This window comes from Brachycentrus maculatus, unplaced genomic scaffold (assembly GCF_059751285.1).
Source record: "Brachycentrus maculatus isolate JH-2025_06_01 unplaced genomic scaffold, ASM5975128v1 h1tg000393l, whole genome shotgun sequence".
NCBI lineage: Eukaryota > Metazoa > Arthropoda > Insecta > Trichoptera > Brachycentridae > Brachycentrus > Brachycentrus maculatus.
The window spans coordinates 669,345-695,000 of NW_028281142.1; the positions used below are offsets into that span (position 1 = coordinate 669,345).

General features: G+C 31.8%; 1 protein-coding gene across 1 annotated transcript in view; it reads left to right on the forward strand.

Annotated features, from left to right (window-relative positions):
- The first annotated feature begins 219 nt into the window (after positions 1 to 219).
- Positions 220 to 25,656, forward strand: part of LOC148303009 (protein takeout-like) — a 40,010-nt gene continuing 14,573 nt past the window's right edge. The window contains exons 1-2 of the mRNA XM_088270699.1: positions 220 to 658; positions 24,768 to 25,008. Of these exons, the coding sequence (XP_088126825.1) occupies positions 565 to 658; positions 24,768 to 25,008 (335 nt within the window). The 5' untranslated portion in view covers positions 220 to 564. The remainder of the gene's footprint in view (positions 659 to 24,767; positions 25,009 to 25,656) is intronic.

Consider the following 25,656-nt stretch of genomic DNA (forward strand, 5'->3'; position numbering starts at 1 on the left):
TATTAAATTAGTCATACAATCGTGAAAATATTTTAAAAATATATTATGTATAAAATGCGTCAATGTCAATCTTACTCTGACCGATTATTTCTGAGATCTGACTTTACCAAGTAAAATGGTAATACACCCAGGAGGATCGCACTATGAATACGAATTTTAAAAAACGCCAAACATTGCGTCGATTGACGCGGGTATAAATTGGCTCAACAGCCCGCGCTTGCTTTCACTCTCCGGATCTCAAGCCGCGAGCCTCGATCCGGCATTACGTACTTCGCATGACATAACACCCGATTTAACCTAAAAAATATTGTGCAACAAGGAAAAAATCACACAATTGAACGACTGGCTGCGACACGGCCATCTTCGACAGCCTAGCATTTAAAAATATTCCATTTTGTCTATGCAACAAAACGGAACGTTTGCTTTTTTCAAATTCAGTTCGATTTTAAAAGCGCGCGCAGCTTTGCGATATATTTTCATAAGGGCGCGAAGTACTTGAATAGAATTTGTTTTTTTTTTCATTTTTTTCATTAATTGGTGTTAGTTTAAATAAAAATATTCAAAATGTTTCGTTTAATGTCATCGGTAGTGTTGTTCGGAGTCGTAATTTTGGGATCACTGGCATCGGAGGCTCAAAATGGACTTTTTGAAGCTACACGTAAGTTATTGTTTCATTTTTTTTTTTAAATATGTATTATCAATACTATTTATTTACTTTGTACATATAACTGTAACTAGCCGCACGTTTCTATAGGTCAGTCTGGTTAAATGGAAAAGATATAAAAAAAATTTTTTTTTAAATATATTTCTAATGTTTAATTAATAAGTGAATCAAAATGCTTTTTTAAAAACCTTTAAAACAACAAATGTAATCAAAAACATTTAAAATGCTAAATTGCAGCAGTGTCAAGAAGCATGCTGTCCGCGATTGGCCTAGTTTAGTATTCAGTATATTCCAGTTATATTTAACTGATGGCGCTGCCATTGCAGAACAAAATTGTTTTACATAAAATTTGTTTTTACGTGTGATAGGCAAAAACACCAGCCACATATCGCTCACTCCTTTCAACAACGTCATAAATAAAAGAACACGATTTTTCAGGAGATCGTTTTTAAAGTTTAAAATTATAATAAAATGTATTAATAATAAATATCAAGTCATTTTTTGAACTTTTTACTGTGCAACAGATCCTTTCAGGTAAAACTTGAATGTTTTTTCTCCATTTGAAAAATATTTAGTATATTTAAAAAAATAATTAAACAATACCTTTTCTTCAAAATGCAAAAAAAAACACTTTCTGCCCTGTAGCGGGTAAATATTAGGTTAAAAATATGCCGCTTTTGCTGGGATATAGTACATTTTCTGGGCATTCCGAAAACATGCACAACTGAAAATTGACGATTTTTGATATGTGACGTTGTTGAAAGGAGTGAGCGATATGTTACATGTATTTACGATATATATTTTCATAAAATACTATCTGTTGCATTCAGCTCATGTAAGATTCGTAAAATGCCAAGAGAGATGATTTGGCAATATGTAATACGGATAAAAATAAAGTAAGTACCTTAATTCAACATCTTCCACATGTAGTTGTTTAAAAAAGCACCCAAACGTGAATCAATTATTAAACAATACCTTTTCTTCAAAATGCAAAAAAAAAACACTCTCTGCCCTGTAGCGGGTAAATATTAGGTTAAAAATATGCCGCTTTGCTGGGATATAGTACATTTTCTGGGCATTCCGAAAACATGCACAACTGAAAATTGACGATTTTTGATATGTGACGTTGTTGAAAGGAGTAAGCGATATGTTACATGTATTTACGATATATATTTTCATAAAATACTATCTGTTGCATTCAGCTCATGTAAGATTCGTAAAATGCCAAGAGAGATGATTTGGCAATATGTAATACGGATAAAAATAAGTACATTGATTCAACATCTTCCACATGTAGTTGTTTAAAAAAGCACCCAAACGTGAATCAATTATTAAGAAATTGACGTGGTCTCAATTCAATTGTAATTTTAAAATGTAAAATTACTTTTGATTGTGTCCAAATACATGGTTACAAATCTGAATTATCTCCAATTAGGTGTTATTTTTATAAAAAAAATTCACCTCCCAACATGGATAAAGATTAATATGGAAGTCTGAGCATTTACGGGGCTTACGACCGTCATAGCTATGTACTGAAATTGAACAATATATACATATATATATATATATATATATATATATATATATATATATATATATATATATATATATATATATATATATATATATATATATATATATATATATATATATATATATATATATTATATATATATATATATATATGTATATATAAATATATATATATATATATATATATATATATATATATATATATATATATATATATATATATATATATATATATATATATATATATATATATATATATATATATATATATATATAGATGTTCCAAGAATTCGCATATTGTTATCTCCAAAATAATATAATAATAGTTATTTTTATATTATTTAGTTGACATCTCAACATAGATGAAGAAGAATATAGAGGTCTGGGCATTTACGGGGCTTACGACCGTCATAGCTATGTTTTGAAATTGAACAATATATATATAGAAGTTCCAAGAACTTGAATAATCAATCATGAGAAGAATTGGTGAATGATAAATGTCTGTAAAGTGATCACTTAAACCAGCCTTACTTACAAAAACATATTTTAAACCATTGAAAGCTTTATGAAAGAAAATGAAAACAAAACTTCTTATGTTTATTTTATTCACTAGATTATTTAATTTTTTTAAATTAGGAGTACGCTACTGTACTGTAGTGGTTAGAGCGATTGCTTACTATGCTGGAGGTCCCGGGTTTAAATCTCGAGGTGTAAAATTAATTATTTGTGTTTTCACTCTTATATTTATTGGTTATCGCCATGAAACGCAGGACTAATCACCATGCCTTAGTGTAATTAACGATCGATGTAACACTGTGTCAATACGAGGCCAAGATTGTTTGCAAAGACAGATTGGTATGGCGTTCTCTCCTCTCTGCCTACCCCTGCGTCAAAGCGGCATGATGGTTATTTAGTTCGTTTTTAAACATTTGTTTTATTCATCCAGCGACATAAAAAAGCCATTGACTTGAAAATATGGAGGTCCTCACCAAGACGTTACATTTCCATTTTAAATGATTTTAAGTAATCAGGAATTCTAGATCGTAAAATTGTTACGTTTTTGTACGATTTAATGATTTCATATTGGTTTAACACAAGATTGGTCACGTTTTGTCGCAACTTTAATTAAGATTTCGATAGAATACAGCAAACAGAACCGATTTAAAGGATTTTTTTGTGCAATATTGGAAATGTATCTTTTTGGCGAGGACCTGCACAAATACCAACATGAGGAAGAGATCCATGCACATCTTCAAAGTGTGTTGTGATGATAATGTTGCAACAACTTTTGCAACGGTAGATTCTTTGTGTTATGTCATTGCATCTCTTGTCATTACTGACTGGTTGAAATCATAAAATACATGAAAATCATATACAAACACTGTTATACAATGTATGTACTATACGAGCGAGTACTGCCAGTTGCGAAATTCAGGAAACGTAGGCGTATCTATTCAATTTATTTATTTATTGATTTGGCGTTTAATTTGTAGGACTCCATTTTAATTTATGTATTAATTTTAAATCAAACACAGATTTTTTGAGTCTACTAAGTTGTATTTTATTAAAAACAAATTCGTTTGATAATGCCCTAACAAGGCGAAACAATGGTCACAATATAATTTTTTATGTGTTTTTGTTAATAAAATACAACTTAGTAGACTCAAAAATTCTGTGTTTGATTTAAAATTAATACATAAAGTATCTATTCAATATAATTTATTATCTAATAGATACAAGTAATTTTTGTCATCTCACCGTAGATGAAGAACGATATAGAAGTCTGGGCATTTGCAGGGCTTACGACCGTCATAGGCTTGGTTATATGATCACTTTACACACGTGTAACATTCACCAATTCTACCCATGATTGACAACAATACTATTTTTTGACATCTCATCAAAGATGATGAAGAATATGGAAGTCTGGGCATTTACGGGGCTGACGACCGTCATAGGCTGGTTTAAGTGATCACTTTACATGCGTGTAACATTCACCAATTCTACCCATTATTGACAACCACACTACTCAAATTCTTGGAAGTTCTATATATATGAACCAATTTTGAAACATTGTTCTTGAATCACTAGAAATTCACTAGAAACATCTGTTGGTGACAAGAAGCTTTTTATTCAGCAGAAACTCTTTTATTAGTATGTGAGGTCCGAATCCACACATGAGAAACGCCAGAAAATATAATTTTCATTTTTATTATTTAATCTTAAAATCTGACCAGATAATTTATTTACAACATTTGGAGTGTGTCCGAAATGCACTTTTCTGTTATAATTTATAAGTAATAACTTTTCTCTTGTACATATGTACGTTTATTTTACCTTGTACAAGTATATGCTCCGTACATATGGAGCCAAAGTTTGGTAGAGTAGAGCGGCTGACTGCACTGCTGTACCTTTTTTTTTATCTCCTACAATATGTCTTTGAAAAACACAGTAATAAATATATAAGAATCTCTTATTTGTTAATTTACCTAGTAAATAAACTACATAGTTACTATATACTTACCTAGTTTATATTTACGAAGGATACAAATAGTGAAGAAAATTTAAAAAATAAAATAAAATCAATACAACATTTTTAGTGTGTCCAAATACTTCACAAAATCTGGATTATCTCCAACTACAGGAGTTATTTTCATATTATTTTTGGACATCTCACCAAAAATGAAGAAGAATATGGAAGTCTATGACGGTCGTCAGCCCCGCAAATGCCCAGACTTCCATATTCTTCTTCATCTTTGATGAGATGTCAAAAAATAATATGAAAATAAAATCATTCCTCGACGGTCCATTTTTTGTAAGCCAAATTCTTTGAAATCCATCAGAATCATGACTTACATACAAAAACAAAATTTAATACTACACAAACGATAATTTATTTAAAACGATCTGAAAAACACTTCAAAGAAAAACAAAATTAGCAGTAAACGTTAGATGCACCATTTTCGTCTTGCGATTTTCAATAACAATGAACCTATGAATAATGCAGGTAGCCTATGGGTATATTCAACAGTCAACGAATGCTCTGTACGTGACCTGGGCTCGAAGCGGCAACCTGGTAATGAGACTTGACCGATGGTCTGCCATAGGTCTTTTCAAGGTCTAGCATAGCACATTATGTGGAACGATGCCAGCGAAGATTGGAGCTGCGTATTCCAATTTGATTTAGATGCATGATTAGAATACGTCATTATCATAATTTTAAAAAAATACATTTTTATATAAGTTTTAATTTTTTTATTAATTTATACAGTGATTCCCGGGGTTAATTCCCAGGGAGGGGGATCAAATAAATATAAGTGATTTTTTCATCTCTAATATTTATTCAATATTAACCTGGACTGGTACCTGAAGCGGAAGGGTGATCACCTTTCCTTCATGAGTTAACGATCAACATAACACTGCGTTTACATGATGCAGTGCCCATCGGGGTGCGTATAAGGGTTTGATGTGATGATTTTATAGTAAATACTACTATATTTTCAAATCTATTTTGATACTTGTTTCGATGTATTTATTTTATTTGTTTTTTTTTAATTTTTTTTGTTTAGTATCATTTCCAAACACTGTAATTTTTTTAAATGTCTAATGGTGTTTAAAAATCTAACTTTTTTTAATAAGCATCTGAAATTCCCAGCCCTGTTTGATACCTCGTTGTTTCTTATACGTCCCGTCCAATAAATACCCGACATGCGCCTATAGCACCACATCTCAAACGCCTCCCGCCACCCCCGTTCTGCCTGCCCGATTGTCCACATTTCGCTTCCATATAACAGTATTCTCCAAACTAGAGTTTTCATTATGGTTTTCTTTACAACATTTTGAGTGTGTCCAAATACTTGTTCACAAATCTGGATTATCTCCAATTATAGGAGTTATTTTTCATATTTTTTTTTTAAATCGAGGAGTTATTTTTTGACAGCTCAACATGATGAAAGGTGAAGAAGAATAAGGAAGATTTCATCTCACCAATAGATGTCTCTAGTGAAATTCTAGTGAATTCAAGCAATATGTTTCGAATTTGAAGAATATATATAGACGTTTCAAGAATTTAAGTAGTATGGTTGTTAATCATAGGTAGAATTGGTGAATCTTACACGTATGTAAAGTAATCACTTAAAGCAGCCTACGACGGTCGTAAACCTCGTAAATGCCCAGACTTCCATATTCTTCTTAATCTATGTTGAGATGTCAAAAAATAATATATCACTTAAAATACTTTAAAGTAAACAGTCGCGTAAGAAAGTAAAATAATCCATTTATTACAATCGTTTTTGCGATGTGGATACGTTTTTGGCATAATTTTTTTCTTTGTTTTAAATTTATTCAAGGTACCTACTTTTGAATACTGTAACTAACTCTGTATTTCTGTTTATGACACTATTTCTGAATTGTTTCACACACTAGGAAATGCCTGACATTTTTTTTTATTGTCCCTACATTTAGTATTAAAACATTTTTTTCTAAAAATATCTTTGTTTTTTACGTAGCGGCTTGTCTATGATTTTAAATATTATTTCCACATTCTTGTGAAAGAATTCCATAACCAACGGGTTGTAGAAATCGTTTAACCTTGTATCAAGAGTTCGGAACCAATAACCCAATGTCTTAAGATATTAGAAAAAATGTTTAATAACTGGTTTATTCATGTTTTTAAATCACAGTATGGTAGAAATATCGGAAAGTAGAGGTCATTTTTTAAATTTCTAGTCATTCTTCCGCATTCGCATGGAACAAAACTAGCAAAATACAATGGAACCTCTCATAGTAAGCATTAATTCGGATACAACATTTTGAGTGTGTCCAAATACTGTGTTCACAAAGTCTGGATTATCTCCAATTACAGGAGTTATTTTCATCCAAATACTTGTTCACAAAATCTGGATTATATCCAATTACAGGAGTTAATTTCATCTAAATACTTGTTCACAAAATTTGGATTATCTCCAATTACAGGAGTTATTTTCATGTTGTAAATAAATTATCTGGTCAAATTATAAGCTTAAATAATCCAAAGAAAATTATATTTTCTGGCGTTTCTCATGTGTGTGATATAATCACACATCCAGGATTCGGACCTCCCATACTAATAAAAGAGTTTCTGCTTAGTAAAAAGCTTCTTGTCATCTCACCAACAGATGTCTGTAGTGAATTTCTAGTGATTCAAGAACAATGTTTCAAAATTGGTTCATATATATAGAACTTCCAAGAATTTGAGTAGTGTGGTTGTCAATAATGGGTAGAATTGGTGAATTTTACACGTGTGTAAAGTGATCACTTAAACCAGCCTATGACGGTCGTCAGCCCCGTAAATGTCGAGACTTCCATATTCTTCTTCATCTTTGACGAGATGTCAAAAAATATTTTTTTTTTGTTTTGACTGGCCCGGAAGTCCCGGCTCACAAGTGAATGTCGTGAAAAAGGGACTTACCCTTTTCTGTAACTCGTGATGCTAAATGTCGCTTGTTGAGGAAGCAACTTTTTCACATTTTTCAGCTCGTTATGCGAGTAACTCATTTTAAGAGGTGCTCGTTATAAGAGGTTCCACTGTATTAAATATCGCCTCTAAATTGCTAGTATGTACATAGAATAAGTATTTTATTTTTTTCGTCATCAGATATTAATGGATGCGTTTACTTAAAATATAGTTTGTAATAATTTCTGCATATACTATAGTATTTTAATGTAATTAACGGAAAACTTACTGCATTTTGTAATTAGTTTTGATGCCACAAGCATTGTAACATATCCCATCTTTATAAAGTTTATGTGGTAATAATAATAGAGAGTGTTTTAAAGATTCAATGAAATTAATATTTGTATATTAAAAGCATTGTAAACTTTGTGGTATGGTAATATAACACTCTCCTTATGATTCATCGTTCACTTTATGTAATACCACTACTAAAAAACACTACATGACAACCAAATTCGGAATAATCATTCTATCATCAGGTCAAAAGTAGATTTAAATGGGATTGTTACAGACTGACATATTTACAAAAATTTAAAAAAAATTAAAGAAAGAATGAAGACATTGGAAAATGAATGAATTAAATTAATTACAATCAGAATATTTTTAAAAGTGGACTTGTAATTGGGTGTATAATAATAAAATAAACAATGTGTTGCTTTGTAATTAAGTTTATAATTAAAGTTTATTCTTAATTTATCTTTATAATATTTTTTCTATCTATCTATCTGATTCTGACAGTTCAGAATATTATATTTTTTCTATCGGAAGTCTTTTGTTTTATTCTGTGCGACACATGCGACATCTGGTGGTAGAACTGTTTTATGTAGGTACTATTTGTAAGTACTTACTAAAACGTATAGGTAGGTACCTAGGTATTTTATTACATATATATATATATATATATATATATATATATATATATATATATATATATATATATATATATATATATATATATATATATATATATATATATATATATATATATATATATATATATATATATATATATATATATATATATATATATATATATATATATATATATATTTAAATATTCCCATGGTTAGTATCACAGACTCTTTAGTCAGAGTTTCTTGGTTTGAACCCACTCTACCACAATTTTATACCTTTTGCAAAAATGAGCTGCTTAGGCTCACAGAAATAGTATGAAGAATATATATTTATGTAGGAGTATATCCACATACGTGTATGATTCACTTTATCTATATAATATTATTCCTATAACTTTAATGATGATTAATTGTATTGAAATTTTTAACTTATTTTTGTAACGGCTATTTCACCGTATGAAGGCATCATAAAAGGGTATCTGAAGAGCCAGGATACACATATATCAGTACAAATTTAGTTTGTACGAATACTGAATCATATTGTAGGAATACTGAAGCAACACGGTAGAACAAGAGGTCATAGTCATCCCAATCTTCGAGTATTGAACCAGCGTCCTGTGGCGACGCATTTAATGAATCCATTGTTTACGATATTTGGTAATAGTTAATGTCTGTTTAACAAAAATTAATGTCTTTGTAACATACGTGTTCAAATATACTTAAAGTGTCAACACCACGCTTCATAAATCGCATACTCAATAGCCAAGTGTGTTAAGGTTTATGGGACTTACGATTAGGTAATTTAGTAATCGAGGGTGTTATTAACAAACGGTGTTTAAAAATAATTACAAATTACTAATTAAAAATAAACGACACAAAAAACTGAAAAAACTACATCTTTCAAACGATACCTATCATCCGAAATACAAAAAATCATATAATTTATGAACTTTATAAAATAAAACAACGTTGTTTTAACCAATTTTTTTATTTGTACACTTTATCCAACCGGTTTCGACAAGAACCTTGTCATCATCAGGGTTTATATAGTAAATTCTAAACCATTAAAATACTCATAGTTAGTTAAATACCCTTCCCTTACCAAAAACTAACACGCACTCCGTACACCATATGAAAATATGATTTAAAAAAATATGATTTAAAGAACTCCTGTTGAATGAACCTAAATGTTGTTTTTATTGTGTTTTTATTGTGCATTAGTTGTTTTATTTCATAAAGTTTATAATATGTGCCACAAGTATTTGCGAAAAATATTCAACATATAATTTATATTTGAACTAATAACTTTGTGATTTTATCATTTTATAAATAAAATATAGCTTTGTTTTAAAATCACTATAAATATTTTTTATAACTTCATTATAATATCTACCGGTACCGGTATTAATCAGTTTTGAAAAAGAAGCGGTCAGCTTTGAAACTGGTATACATTATAATTGGTTTGAAATCGCATTATATAGCTTTGAAACTGGTATACATTATACAGAAATAGTGATATATTTACTAAGTAAAACATTAATTAAAAATTATAATTAAGTTTGAATAAAATATTCATGGTGATTTTAAAACAAAGTTATATTTTACTTATAAAACAATTTGTGGAAAATTAGTACGCTTTATATCAGCCTATTCAGTTCAGTAAAATCGCGAAATAATGGATTAATTAGGCTGAGGGAGTGTCCGCTAAAGCCGAAACTCCATTTTATAAAAACAGGTGGAAAATGAATAAATTTTATGTCCGTTATATTCGAAATTCGTTAAATAGAGTCCTGTTGTACCGAATTTTACTGTGTTGGATTATCAAATGTGCTGGTAAGAATAAAGATTATCACTTGAAAGTTATTGTCCTTGTCTTGGGCAGCTCTAAACAGCGCCTTGACGGTCCTGATCCCCTTCCAATCTCGTATATTCCGGAGCCAGGAGATCTGTGTTCTCCCCACACCTCGTCAGAGCTCGTATAACTCTCCTCTTTGCTCATGTCCCAGAGAGAACACCTTCCGGACCTTGATATCAGTCAGCAACTGTCTCCTTGCTCTATCAAATAGTATTAAAATTGCATAAAAAGGAATCATAGAAATACTTAAAGTTCCGAGATATCTCAACATAGTATTACAGGGCTTATTACCTGTCATGGGCTGGTATAAATGATCATTTTATACACATGTAACATCCACGATTTCACCAATGATTAACAACCACACTACTCAAAGTTGTATGTTCCTTCAATCGATCGATACTTTATTTCACATGCGAGTTTTTGGCACCATCTATGGTTGAATTGAGTAAAAAAAAGACCTTTGAAATGAATGTCAGATTCTTCGCGCATTATTGTACTTACTAGGAGATACTTTGAAAATATTATTTCAATTTATTTTTTATTTATATTTTTGACCGGTAATTTCATTCTCAATATTTTGAACGTATCCAAGACTTTATTATTAAAAAACACAGAATTTTTACAAGCTTCTCACTAGTCTGACAATGGTGAAACCCTATCACTTACTAAATAAAATAAAATAACTGTGGAAGGGCTGTATAGTGTATTCTATTATATAATATAATATAATATAATATAATATAATATAATATAAACCGAGAGATTTTAACGCACGGTAAAGAAAGAAACTCGATTTAGCCTTTCCTGTCGATAATTTAATATCTGATACTGAGTCATGATCCAAAGTCATCAGCTCTTTGCTTCAAATTAATTAGTTTTAACTATAAATATAATATATGTAACGCAAGCAAAAAATTGATATTCAAAAGCGTCATTCGACATGTGATGCGTCATAACACCATTTTGTGGGGTAAACAAGTTGCATAACTTAGTGAAAATAAAATCTTGATATTAAATTATGGCGTAGTTGAAATTCACTAAAACATTTAATGTATCATATGTATATATATACTATATATATTGTACCCTCCGTCGTTATTCTTGGAAATTTACTAAATCGATCAAAACGGGTTTTTATTAATTATGCATATCAACAATTTTATTAAACGACACTATAAGAAAAATTATTGAGCTGAGTTAACGAAAAATTTTAATGAAATATTTCTTTTGACATTTCATCAAAGATGAAGAAGAATATGGAAATCTGGGCATTTGCGGGCTGACGACCGTCATAGGCTGGTTTAAGTTATCATCACTTTACACACGTGTAACATTCTTCAATTCTACCCATTATCGATAACCACACTACTCAAATTCTTGGAAGTTCTATATATTTGAACCAATCAAGAAACCTTGTTCTTGAATCACTAAAACTTCTCTACAGACATCTATTGGTGAGGTGAAAAGAAGCTTTTTATTGAGCAGAAACTCTTATATTTGTATTTAAGGCCCGAATCCTGGATTGTAAAATAACATACATGAGAAACGCCAGAAAATATCCCTTTCATTTTATTATTTTAGCTTATAATTTGACCAGGTAATTTATGAATAACATTTTGAGTGTGTCCAAATACTTATTCATAAATGTGGATTATCTCCAATTATAGGAGTTATTTATTATATTATTTTTTGACATCTCAACATAGATGAAGAAGAAAATGGATGTCTAGGTATATTCGTAAGCCCCGTAAATGCCCAGACTTCCAAATTCTTCTTCATCTATGTTGAGATGTCAAAAAATAATGTGATAAATAACTCCTTTAATTGGAGATAATCCAGATTTGTGAACAAGTATTTGAATACACCCAAAATGTTGTAAATAATAATAAATTATTTAAAATTTCTCTCCCATCGATTGGTCAACGTAAACCATAGAGTATAAACTCGCCAGACGGCCGACAGCTCGTAAAGTAGGTCCCTCACACATCCGAGAAATGCAGGAAGTAGGTCGTGTGCTGCAACGGATAATAAAAGTGATTATAATATTCGCAACGTTCCACTCGACGGCCGTACCTATTTCACTTTCTGCGTAAACATTGCTCGGGTTTTTTATTTGGTCATTTCACAGTCTTGCATGCGTAGGTACCGCTGGCCAGTGACGAAACAATGACCGGACGAATATGTGTTTTGAGATTTACATAGAAATACTACCTGTTGCAGATGTTTTGAGATTTACATAGAAATACTACCGATTGCTGAAGCTGACTCAATATCCGGAATATTTCAATATGCTTTCTTTCATATAAAAAATTAAACGCTTGTATACGACCACTTTTTGCGATACAGTATCGAACAGATTAATTGAAACAAAAATGTTTTTAATTCAATTCAATTCAATTTATTTACGATTAACATACATATTACAAACTTTAAATTTGCGTATGCATTAAAATAAAAAAAAATCTAGAATACTATTGCTAAAGGTGTAGAAGAATCCCGCTTCGGAAAACTCTTCAGACACATGGAACAGATCAATATCCAATGGGATATTGTTCAACATAGCAGTAGCTCTTCCTACAGGCATAACCATCGGCAGGTTGGTCCTGTGTACAGGAATGTGAAACAATCTATGTCGACGCTGTCTTAGGTAACTATCGGGAACATACAGACCAATGCTCCGCATGATTTCAGGATTATCGATCATACCGTGCAACAATCGATAAAAGGTTTATCGTTTTAGGGGTGTTCCTCGTATTATGGACCAGGGCTGCTTCTTTTAGTGACTGAGATGATGATGATGAATAGTGAGAAGTATCACCCAATTTTACTGGATAAGATACTACCAGAAATACAAAAACGAAGGTCAAATGGTAATGGAATATTTCAGCAGGATTTAACCTCCTGCCACAAATCCAAAAAAATATTAAATTTTTCACAAAAAAAACAATGAACAGTGTTGGACTGGTCAAGAATTTGGCAGACATAAACCTAATTGAAAATCTATCGGCAATCTGTAAGAATCGGCTCTCCAAAATTGATTGCCCTACGGTGGAAATCTCATTTTGTCCATAATTCAGGTATAGTTTCGAGATGAAAAAATGGCATCCTCGTGCCAAAACCTTATAGAGAAGATGCCAAGAAGAGTAGAATCTTTGACTGAATCCAAATGAAATTATATTAAATATTAATTCGTGATGTAACTAATTAACTAAAGATTTTATAAAACTTTTCCCGGAAATACAACGAAAATTTTTTTTCAATTAATCTGTTCGATAATTTTACATATTAGAAGCATTGTTAAGTTTGTGGTATGGTAAAATAACTCTCCTTATCATTCATCGTTCACTTTGTAATACCACTTAATAACACTACTTTATGACTGCCAGTTTCTTAATAATCATTCCATTGTCAGGTCAAATGTAGAGTACGGTAATTTTGTTACGGTCTGTTATTTATTTAAAACCTAAAGTTTTAATAAATAATCATTTTTTTCATGTAAACACGACTTGTTTCGAGAACTACATATTTTTTCATCAACACGTTAAAATAATAATTGTATTGTTTAATACCCTCCTTATCATTCGTCGTTTACTTTGTGTAATACCACTTAAAAACACTACTTGTGAATGAACTCTTGAATCCGCGCTAGAGGTCGGTCGTGCGATTTTTTTAAGAATATATAATGTATTTTTTTCTTTAAATTGTCTGTAAGGGACACTCCCGCTAATAATCCAGTATCTGAAATAATAAATAAAATTAATAACGTCTAAAGAAAGTAGTTCAATAATTCCGTTTATGTAAATTCTCCTTCTTTTTCTTCTGCTTGGTGTAGATTATGTGATCTGTTTTTAAAAGGGATAAGCCTCCTGCGATGTCGATTTCCAACTGTCGATCTCTTTGGTGGTCTGCCCGAAAGTCGTCTACCTTGGAGTTAGGCGTACAGTGCAATGGGGGGATTTTTAGAATATATATTGGGAAAAAGGGAAAAATAACTTTTTTCATTGATAAGTAATATATCCATAATAAAACAAGGTTTTTGTTGGATTGAATTCTACATTTGATTATGTTTATCTTAATACGTGACGCATTTCATCTTCTTAGGACACTATCAAACACAATGGAGTGTTTGATAATGTCCTAAGAAGACGAAACGCGTCACGTATTAAGATATATACAATTAAATGTAGAATTCAATCCAACGAAAACCCTGTTTTATTTTGGATAAACTACCCAACAATTCAATTTAGAATTCTACCAACTATCTGCAGTTACAATGAAGTTAGTTAATTAGTCTTTTCGTTTCAAAATCATGTATTTTTCTATAAAAAAACCGTATTTTAAGCATAAAATTTAAAAACGGCAAATATTACCAGGGTTTTATGAAAATTAAGTTGCGATTTTTCGTATAATGGGCCTTAACAGATAGCAAGTCCCATCATGCTTACGTCATCGCACCAACCGTCTACTTTAAGTCAGTTTCTAACCATCCATCTACTTTGAGTAAGCTGGAAAAGCCGTTTTGTAATTTCCTCGCCTGATTCCGTATTGCAGTCATGCCATAACGAAATTTCTATTTGTTTTATAAAGCTTAGCTACATTTCCTAAATCAGATAATTAATTACGCCAGACTGGAATTTTCCATATACCTGGTTGAAATTTTTAACGCTGAATGGAATTTTTAAATCGCACTAGTAAAATTTTTCAGTAATATCCTTATAGAATTTGAGCATCGCTCTATTTGGGCCTCAATTTTACTTGGTGATTCATTAAATTTCGTCATTATTTCGCTGTTTTGTTTTGATAATTTAACGTTGTTGCGTTTTAACGTTCTTAAGAATTTCAATAATTTAATTGAGACATAATTAATATTCAAACATTTATTGTTAGTAATGATATTATACCAAATATTATATCCATGAGTGTTTTTATAACAAACGTTTTTATTTTTTGATTCTGAAGGCTTTTAAGTACACACATACACACACACGAGCTTATGTGTTTGTTTACATATATCTCTGTCCTAGCGGCCAGACTATGGAATGAATTACCTCTCCTTGTAAAAAATGCACCTTCTCTAATAACTTTGAAGAAACGTCTGAGACATTACTATCTATTATTAGTATCTTGACTGTCCATCAAACGTCCTACCTTAGTTTTTCCCTCTACCTCCTTCCCTTAACTCCATTTATCCTTTGCCTTCCTTATTATCATAAATTTGTAATTTATATTTTTTTAAATGTTCAAGTACTATCTACCCTCTGATTGCAAACAGGTGTATATGGTATCAAACGTTTTGACCAATATCACTAGTCTGTTTTTTGTAACATATGTTATTTTAATAGACAATTATTTAAGTTATTTTTATACTATTTAGTCGCAGTCTTTAATTTTTAATATTGTAAAATGAAAGGGAAAATATGTACCGAAATGAATTATATACACTAAGTAAAATAAGACGTAATTATATTAAAATGAAGAAAATATTTTATAATAGTATAATATTTTTTAACCGTTTAGTACGGATTCCATAATGAAATGCAAAAAATGGCTGATATCAACAAATACATGTACAAATGACGGTTAGTTGATTTTCTCGTAAAGTTTATGTGGACGACATTCCGTGATTATATTTACAATTTTACGAAATATGGAAAATAACATAATCATCCTTGTTCTATATCAGAGTTTCCCAACCTTTTCCAGCATTTTCCCCTTTGAAATATTGTATACTTCAACCGATCATTCTTCGATGGCCAGTAAACTACTCTAGAACCTTAAAAATAATAATAATTTCATGACAGGCGCCGTGGCGTTGGGTAGACGCTCGACTGCGAAACAAGAGTTACGGGTTCGATTCCCGCCAGTTACAAAATGAATTCAAGAAAGATTTATTCTCAATTAAGTCTGTGTATTTGTGATGTATTTTTCTCATTTACCTTCCCTATCCTTACTATCCTACCTGCAGACAAGCATCTAAATAGACGCTTTGCGGGTTATTCTTTTTTTTAATCGGTCATTTTGTGGCAATATCTATCCATATTTCATTTAAATTTCACTTGGTGAATACCACTATTTCTTTAAAATTCATTTAAATTTCACTTGGTGAATACCACTATTTCTTTAAACCTATTGTGACACGTGTTTCGATGCATTCCGTATCATTACGATGTATGAAAATGATGCGGAATGCATCAAAACAATTGTCACTTTGGATTTTGAAAAATTAGAAATCATGGTGTTTACCATGCCAAATTTACTTTTAAAATAATAATAATTACATTAAAAGCCTTCTTCTAAAAAGAAGGAGAAGTGTAAAAACCCTCTTGGGTATCCAATGGTGCACAAGGTACTGCCTCAAATTCTTGCAATGTTGTCTACGTTAGAGATCCCTGTTACACATAATGTTATTGAAAATATTAAAAAATCAAGTTTTTGTTCATTAAAAGTTGAATTCGAGGCCACCTGTGTCACATAAATAGCAATATCAGATTAAATGATTCGCCCACAGGTTTTTTTTAGAAAATGTACTAAATTAACATTTTTAAAGTAATTATTAAAAACTTATTTTATGCATGACATTTATTAAAAAAAATTGGATAATAGATGTTCGCATATAATAGAAGTCGCATATGTCCGCCTTCGTAGTGTAATGGTCAGCACGCTCGGCTACCGTTCTGGAGGTCCCGGGTTCGATTCCCACGGGGGGTCAAATAAATATAAGTGATTTTTTCACTGTAATATTTATTCAATACTACCCTGGACTGGTACCTGAAGCGGAGGGCTGATCACCCTTTCTTCATGTGTAAACGATCAAGATAACACTGCGTTCATATGAAGCAGTGCCCTATGCACCATTGGGGTGCGGATAAGGGTTTTATTATTATTTATTATATAATAGAAGTATAATGGTGAAATAAGGAAGGAATGTAAAGCTGAAATAATCATAGTCGATACAATTAAGAAAGGTGTGCTGAGATGGTTCGGACATGTGGCACGAATGAGTGATAAAAGAACGATAAATAAAATTATGAGACGAATGCAGTTGGAAAACGGGGCAGAGGAAGAACGAGGAAAACTTGGCATGATCAGGTATGTCAGATAGTTAAAAGCGATCAGGTTAGGAGTCGAAATAATCGGCGAATATGCATGAGGAGCAATGGAGAGAAGGATGCCGAACGTATCCTTTATGTACAACATTTTGAGTGTGTCCAAATACTTGTTCACAAAATCTGGATTATCTCCAATTACAGGAGTTATTTTCATATTATTTTTTTGATATCTCATTAAAGATGAAAAAGAATATGGAAGCCTGGGCATTTACGGGGCTGACGACCGTCATAGGCTGGTTTAACTGATCACTATACACACGTGTAAAATTCACCAATTCTACACATTATTGACAACCACACTACTCAAATTCTTGGAAGTTCTATTTATTTGAAGTAATTTTTGAAACATTGTTATGGAATCACTACATCTATTGGTGAGATGAAAAGAAGCTTTTTATTGAGCAGAAACTCTTATATTAGTATGTGAGGTCTGAATCCTGGATTATAATCACTCACATGAGAAACGCCAGAATATATCATTTTTATTGTTAAGCTTATGATTTGACCAGATAATTTATTAACAACATTTTGAGTGTGTCCAAATACAAAATCTGTATTATCTCAAATTGCAGGAGTTATTTTCATATTATTTTTTGACAAAAATAATAAGAAAACAATAAAAATAAATAATATAGAAAACTAAATAATATAACTCCTGTAATTGGAGATTATCCAGATTTTGTGAACAAGTATTTGGACACACTCAAAATGTTGTTAATATCCCTCAGAGAGTGAAAAATTAATGCCTGGATAAGGAAAAGACCAAGGTAACAGATGTGACTCAAAGAATCGCGGAACAAATATGGAATTGGGCAAGTCATGTGACACGTATGTCTGAGGATAGATGGAAAAAGCAGGTGCTTGACTGGAGGCCTATAAGCGTGGGTAGGCCCCAGAGATGGTCCGATGACATCAAGAAAGTGGCGGGCCTGCACTGGAAGAGCGTCGCGTCCAACAAACAACTGTGGAAGTCCAAGAGGCAAGCATTTATTCAACACTGGACACAAGAAAAAAGCTAAAATGTAAATAAGTAAGTAGGGTGTATGAAGACATTTCACTCACTCCTTTCAAGAACGTCATAAATCAAAAATCGTCAATTTTCAGTTGTGCATGTTTTCGGAATGCCCAAAAAATGTACTATATCCCAGCAAAAGATGCATATTTTTAACTTAATATTTACCCGCTACAGGGCAGAAAGTGTTATTTTTGCATTTTGAAGAAAATGTTTTGTTTAATTTTTTTTTTTTAAGTTTACTCAATATTTTTCAAATGGAGAAAAAACCTTCAGGTTTTACCTAAAATGATATGTTGCGCAGTAAAAAGTTCAATAAGTGGCTTGATATTTATTTGTAAACAATGTATTATATTTTGAAACTTAAAAAACGTGCTCCTGAAAATCTAGTTTTTTGATTTATGACGTTCTTGAAAGGAGTGAGTGACTTGTGAATGCGGAAGAGTCAAAGAATGTTTGCAAAGACAGAGTTATGTGAACCTAAATTGTGGTCAACGCGTTGTGCGACTACAAGCTCTAGCTAGACCGGAAGAGATCTCGAGTTAGGTCCAAGAACGAGTCACATTAACCTTGGCCGACCTAAAACCCGTAGATCGGATAACATCCGAAAACAAAGTGACCGAAACTGGTTGAGGACTCTTGCAACCAGGAAGGAGGATGCCATGATTGCATAATATCAGGATCTGGTAGATATCAAGATATCAGAGTGGAGAAGCTGTTTCACATCACAAGGTACAACTCTACAGGGCAATGATGAAGCCAATGTACAATATACGGGTACGGTACCGTAAGAAGACTAAAAGGTACATATGGCTCACTCCTTTCAAGAACGTCATCAATAAAAAAACTTGATTTTTCAGGGGAACGTTTTTAAAGTTTAAAAATACAGTACAATGTATTCAAAATAAATATCAAGCCATTTATTGAACTTTTTAGGTAAACACTGAAGGTTTTTTCTCCATTTGAAAAATATTATATATATAGTATATTTCAAAAAATAATTAAACAATACCTTTTCTTCAAAATGCAAAAACAACACTTTTTGCCCTGTAGCGGGTAAATATTAAGTTAAAAATATGCCGCTTTTGCTAGGATATAGTACATTTTCTGGGCATTCCGAAAACATGCACAACTGAAAATTGACGATTTTTGATTTATGACGTTCTTGAAAGGAGTGAGCGATATGTATTATTTTTTTGATATCTCAACATGAAGAAGAATAAAATTAATAAATAAATAACTCCTTTAATTGGAGAAAATCCAGATTTGTGAACAAGTATATGGACACACTCAAAATGTTGTAAAAGGTACTTACATGTTTCGTAACCACGTTTTCGTTTTTCCTTCAAATTGGACATTTGACAAACCAAATCGGATGATTTACAGATAAATTGGATGCCTTATAAATCAAAATGGACGTTTTACATATGAAATTAGACGTTATATTGTATTTAATAAAAAGTTTAGTCGAAACTAGTCGTGTTTACATTAGTTGACTCTCAAAAAGTGGTCTATTACAAGTTTTTTTTGAAATATTTAAATCATCGTGTTTTTCTTCAAACTTAATGCTTAGTCAATAAATAATATTGGCTTTTTATTTAATATTTGTTAATAACAATTTTAAAAAATAATTATGTAGGAAAAACAAAAAAAATATAACTACTCTTGTTTAAATACACATTTATCTGTCATACTTAATAAACATATTTAGCACCAGATCAAATAAGAAGAAAAAGCTTAAATTCTCATTTTATTTCACCAATTTTTCGAGTCAATGAAACATAATGCAAGTACCCACTCACCCTTGAACTCATGTCTATCCAATAAATTTTCTTCAACGCTTATTTAAATTATGGCAAGAATCCTGCCATACTTGATAGTGAGAAATAATGCATATTTCATGTATTGAGAGGGCCGTGTCCTTAGAATTAAAATAAAAATATTTAAAAAAAAAACAGTTCAAGAACGCAAGGAACTGATTTATTGAAATATAATATAATTACATATGTATTGAAAACATTGATTATGAAATTGCAAGGATTAATTTGGAAAAAAATGGAACAGTTTATTGATACCCATTAACAATTATTCAAATATAGTAAAACCTCGATATAACGGACTATTTGGGGAGAGGGGTGTCCGTTAAAGCCGAAAGTCCGTTATATAAAATTATATATAAAATATATATTTCATTGCTAAACTATTATTCTTCAAGCTTTATTAAATTTATCATTAAATTTAATTTTTAATATTGATTTAAAAGTATCATTTTTCATTACGTTGTGGTCCCATGGTTAGTGTAGCAGACTCTTGAGTCCATTTCTGGGTTTGAACCCACTCTACCACAATTTGGTACTTATTTTTTAATAATGTGCCGCTTAGGCTCACAGAAATAGTATGAAATAGAAGTATTTTTATAAATAGTAAAAACACAAATATTTCTCTTTAAAAAAAAAGATTGTATCATTATGAAATTGAGTTTATTTCTTACTTTTTACATCAGGGCTTTTCAAATCTGCTAACCTAACTTACTTTAATACTTTGAGACGCCTTTAAACATCATCATAGCGAGTGTTTTTGCCTAGAATTTTCACTCATGAATTACATGAAATTATAGTAACTTTAAACATAAAGAGTAAATCCACTCACAAGTAGGCATAGGCTATGAAACTTATAAAGTTGAAGCCTGATTAGGGACATGATAAACGGTGTTGCATAAGCCGTAGATAGACTTCAGAGTCACTTGGACGTTAGGTAATTCAAAAAAAAAACATCATCATGCAGCTTGAAATTTGACCAGATTATTTTATTAACAACATTTTTGGGTGGTTCAAATCCTTGTTCACAAGTCTAAACTCTTGTGTATTTTAGTATTTTTGAAAGTAATAAATATTTAATATAATAAAGATCATGACCAAACTTCCGCTGGGAGGACTAACGAGTGATAAGTTATGTTTGGGTGTAACGCTCGCGTGAGGTGGACGAGGTCACGGGTTCGATTCCTTATAATGCCAAAGGCAAGGTTGCATTGAAATAATTTGCAAGGAATATAATTATGCGTAAATTCATTCACATCTAGAATATCCTTACATTACTTTCACTTCTATGCATATTAACCTAACTTCAGTTTTACTTTAAATAAATAAATAAATTTGATTTTTTTTTTCTGACAAGCATTAAGGCTCAATAAACGATAAATCACAACTTAATTTTCTTTAAGCCCAGGTAACATTTTACATGATTTTTCGCTTAAAATATCGTTTTTGTATCGAAAAATACGTTTTTTCTTTGAAATAAATATATGGTATTGAAAAGAAAATTTAGTTAAAGGTAAGGATTTAATTAATTGATTCGGCATTCACTTTGTGATAAAATCTATCCATTTTTATTAAAATTGTACTTAATAAATACCGCTTTTTCTTAAAATCTACTGTGACACGTGCTTCAGTGCATTCCGCATCATTTTCAAACACATGTTTTCGGAATGCCCAGAAAATGTACTATATCCCAGCAAAAGAGGCATATTTTTAACTTAATATTTACCCGCTACAGGGCAAAAAATGTTGTTTTTGCATTTTGAAGAAAAGGTTTTGTTTAATTATTTTTTTAAATAACCTAAATATTTTTCAAATAGAGAAAAAACCTTCAGGTTTTACCTAAAAAGATTGCTAAAAAGAAAGCACAGTAAAAAGTTCCACAAGTGGCTTGATACTTATTTTTAATATATTGCATTATATTTTTAAACTTTAAAAACGTTCTCCTGAAAAATCAAGTTTTTTTTATATATGTATATATGACGTTGTTAAAAGAAGTGAGCGATATCGTCATCGTCTGAAATTTTTAGATACATTTATTGTACAATATATATTTTTATTTTGTACTTTTTGTTAATGACAGTTGCATTCGACATATTTATAAGTATTTATATTTTTAACTTGTAGTCATTGAGTGTATGCAAATGAATTTAGTGACATTTTTTTATCCTTCGATTAGTCTGTGATTTACACCAAATTAAATCAAGGAAACCACGTTTTTAAATTATCAACACCGAGTTTTTATTAATATATTTTTATTATGATAAAAACATACGTATATTAACTAATTTTACTACTGACCTTTGCAATTTAACGTGAGTCGGTTCGTGAGTGAATATATCTTTGACACTTTTAAAAGATGACCCTTTTATTAACATCTTATTTACATAATTCTTAGTTGCCCTTCAATTTTTATTTAAATCTTATGGTAAAAAAAACACCGGATTTGGTATATATTAGTAATTAATAAGCAAAAGAGATTTATAAAAAAGCGTCAATATTGACCATAAAGTCTTATAATAACGTATTCAGAAATTGTGCTTAATAATTCATTTTAACACAAAAAGTACTTTTTTTTAACAAAAAAGGTCCTGGAACTCACTTCCTGTCAAGTTTTTCACTGAAAAAAAAAATTTTGAAAGATCATTTAAATATCCATAACAATACCATTTATTATCATATTATTTTTTGACATCTCATCAAAGATGAAGAAAAATATGGAAATCTGGGCATTTACGGGGCTGACGACCGTCATAGGCCGGTTTAAGTGATCACTTTACACACGTGTAACATTTACCAATTCTACCCATTATTGACAACCACACTACTCAAATTCTTGGAAGTTCTGTATATATGAACCAATTTAGAAACCTTGTTCTTGAATCACTAGAACTTCACTAGAAACATCTATTGGTGAGATGTAAAGAAGCTTTTTATTAAGCAGAAACTCTTATATTTGTATGTGAGGTCATTATATATTATCATTTTGACGAACTATATAAATATGGATGGTAACAACGTAAGCGAAAATATTATTTCGTCTAATTTATTTTGAAATATAAAAAAAATCCCTGAAAAAAGGTGCTGGAACGCCGCGTTACGTGGAAAAAAAGCCCTGCAAAAAAGTATTGAAACTTAGCTGTTTTTTTATACGATAATAGAGCTAAGATGCGTTCAAACACATCCTAGCTGTATTTGCGTCATTTTACGTGACTGTCATCAATCTGTCAATATTCGTATCTTGTTTATTATAACAAACCTGCAGATGAAGCATAAGCTTCCATAACTAGTAGTAAATATAACTCAAGAAGTAACAAAACAAGTGTTTGGTAAAAAATATTTACAATTTGTTTTATATATATGGTACAAATACACGAGTATAATTTAAAACATCAATAAGTTAATTTAACAATTTCGCGCGTGTGTCAGCGCGTGACCTTAGACACATTCCCCACCGAGTTCACATCGCGAGTGCATGCGCCGCGAGAAGTAGGCCGTCTTATGTAACACTCTCACCGCAGCCAGCAAGCAGCGCGCCCGCCCCCACCCCCCGCCCCCGTCACTCTCTCGCTCTCTCTCTCTCTGCGCAGAAGAAATGGGAACACGTTGCGCAATAGATCACAGCAGACGGAGCCGGTCGACGCGCCACTTACCCGCGCAATGTGCCGGTGACATAATAGCAATAAGCCGGCAAATTGGCGGTCTTGTAATTCAATGAAGATGTGACTTATCCGTATTATATGGATATTTATTATGTTTACAAAATTACGCGACAAAATGAGACGAAGAGAAGAGAAGAATTACAACATTACAGCAAAGCCTCGATATGACGGACCGCTATTTAATGTAGTACAGATATAACGGATAAAAACATGTCGAATTATTTAAATTATTTTTGACATCTCAACATAGATGAAGAAGAAGATGAAGATAAGAAAAATTATGTGGAATTCTGGGCATTTATGGGGATTACGACCGTCATAGGCTGGTTTAAGTGATCACTCTCTAGAAGTTCCAAGAATTTGAATCGTGTGGTTGTCAATTATGGGTAAAATTAGTGAATGTTATACGTGTGTAATTCACACGTGTAACATTCACTAATTCTACTCATAATTGACAACCACACGATTCAAACTCTAGGGACTTCTAGATTTATTTAAGTAATAGGTAAGAGTATGGTAAAAATGGAATGTGTTGGAAAAGGAGGGGAGAGAAATTAATAAGAGAGTATTTGATTGTAATAAACAATTTTATTTCATATAACTTTATAAATAAATATTGTTACTTGTGTGAATTCACCATCCTGCTCGTGATTGAACAATTATATGTTGTTATCATAGCACCATCTCTAGATGGTCCATCTCTATGAAATTAAATTACCTACATGTAGTTTTCTTTTTATGTTAATTCTGTGTGTCTCTTTCGGCAGCGGAATACATCCTGCCGTGCAGCCGGAGCGACCCCCAACTGAACGCGTGCATCAAGAACTCGTTCACGCACCTCAAGCCCTACCTGGTGGGCGGGCTGGCCGACCTGCAGGTGCCCAGCATCGAGCCGCTGCACATCCCCTACATGGGCATCGAGAACGGCAACGGGGCCGTGCGCATCAAGGCGGCCTTCAGCAACATGTCCGTCGTGGGCGCCAGCAACTACACCATCACGAGGATCAGGTGAGGTGGAGGATCCGAGTAGGGTGTTAAGATTGTAATAGCAACTGCACCAACAGAGGTTCCAACAGGGTGTTAGGATACTTATAGTAACTACACCATCACGAGGATCAGGTGAGGCGGAGGATCCGAGTAGGGTGTTAGGATTGTGATAGCAACTGCACCAATAGAGGTTCCAATAGGGTGTTAGGATATTTATAGCAACTACACCATCACGAGGATCAGGTGAGGAGAAGGATCTGAGTAGGATGTTGGCAACTGCACCAACACGAGGTGAGACAGAGGTTCCAAGTATAGTGTTAGGATACTAATAGCAACTTCACCACCACGAAGTTCTAAATAGGGTGTAAGGATACTAATACCTACTGCACCAACATGAAATGAGACAATAGGGTGTTAAGATACTAATAGCAACTACACCATCACGAGGATCAGATGAGGTGGAGGCTCCGTATAAGTGGTAAGCAATTATACCAACAAAAGGTGAGACAGAGGTTCTTAATAAGTTGTTAGAATAGTAATAACAACTACACCACCACGAGGTAAGATAGAGGTTCTAAGCAGGGTGTTAGAATACTAATAGCAACTATACCATTACAGGGATCAGGTGAGATAGAGGCTCCAAATAGGGTGTTGGGATTGTAAAAGCAA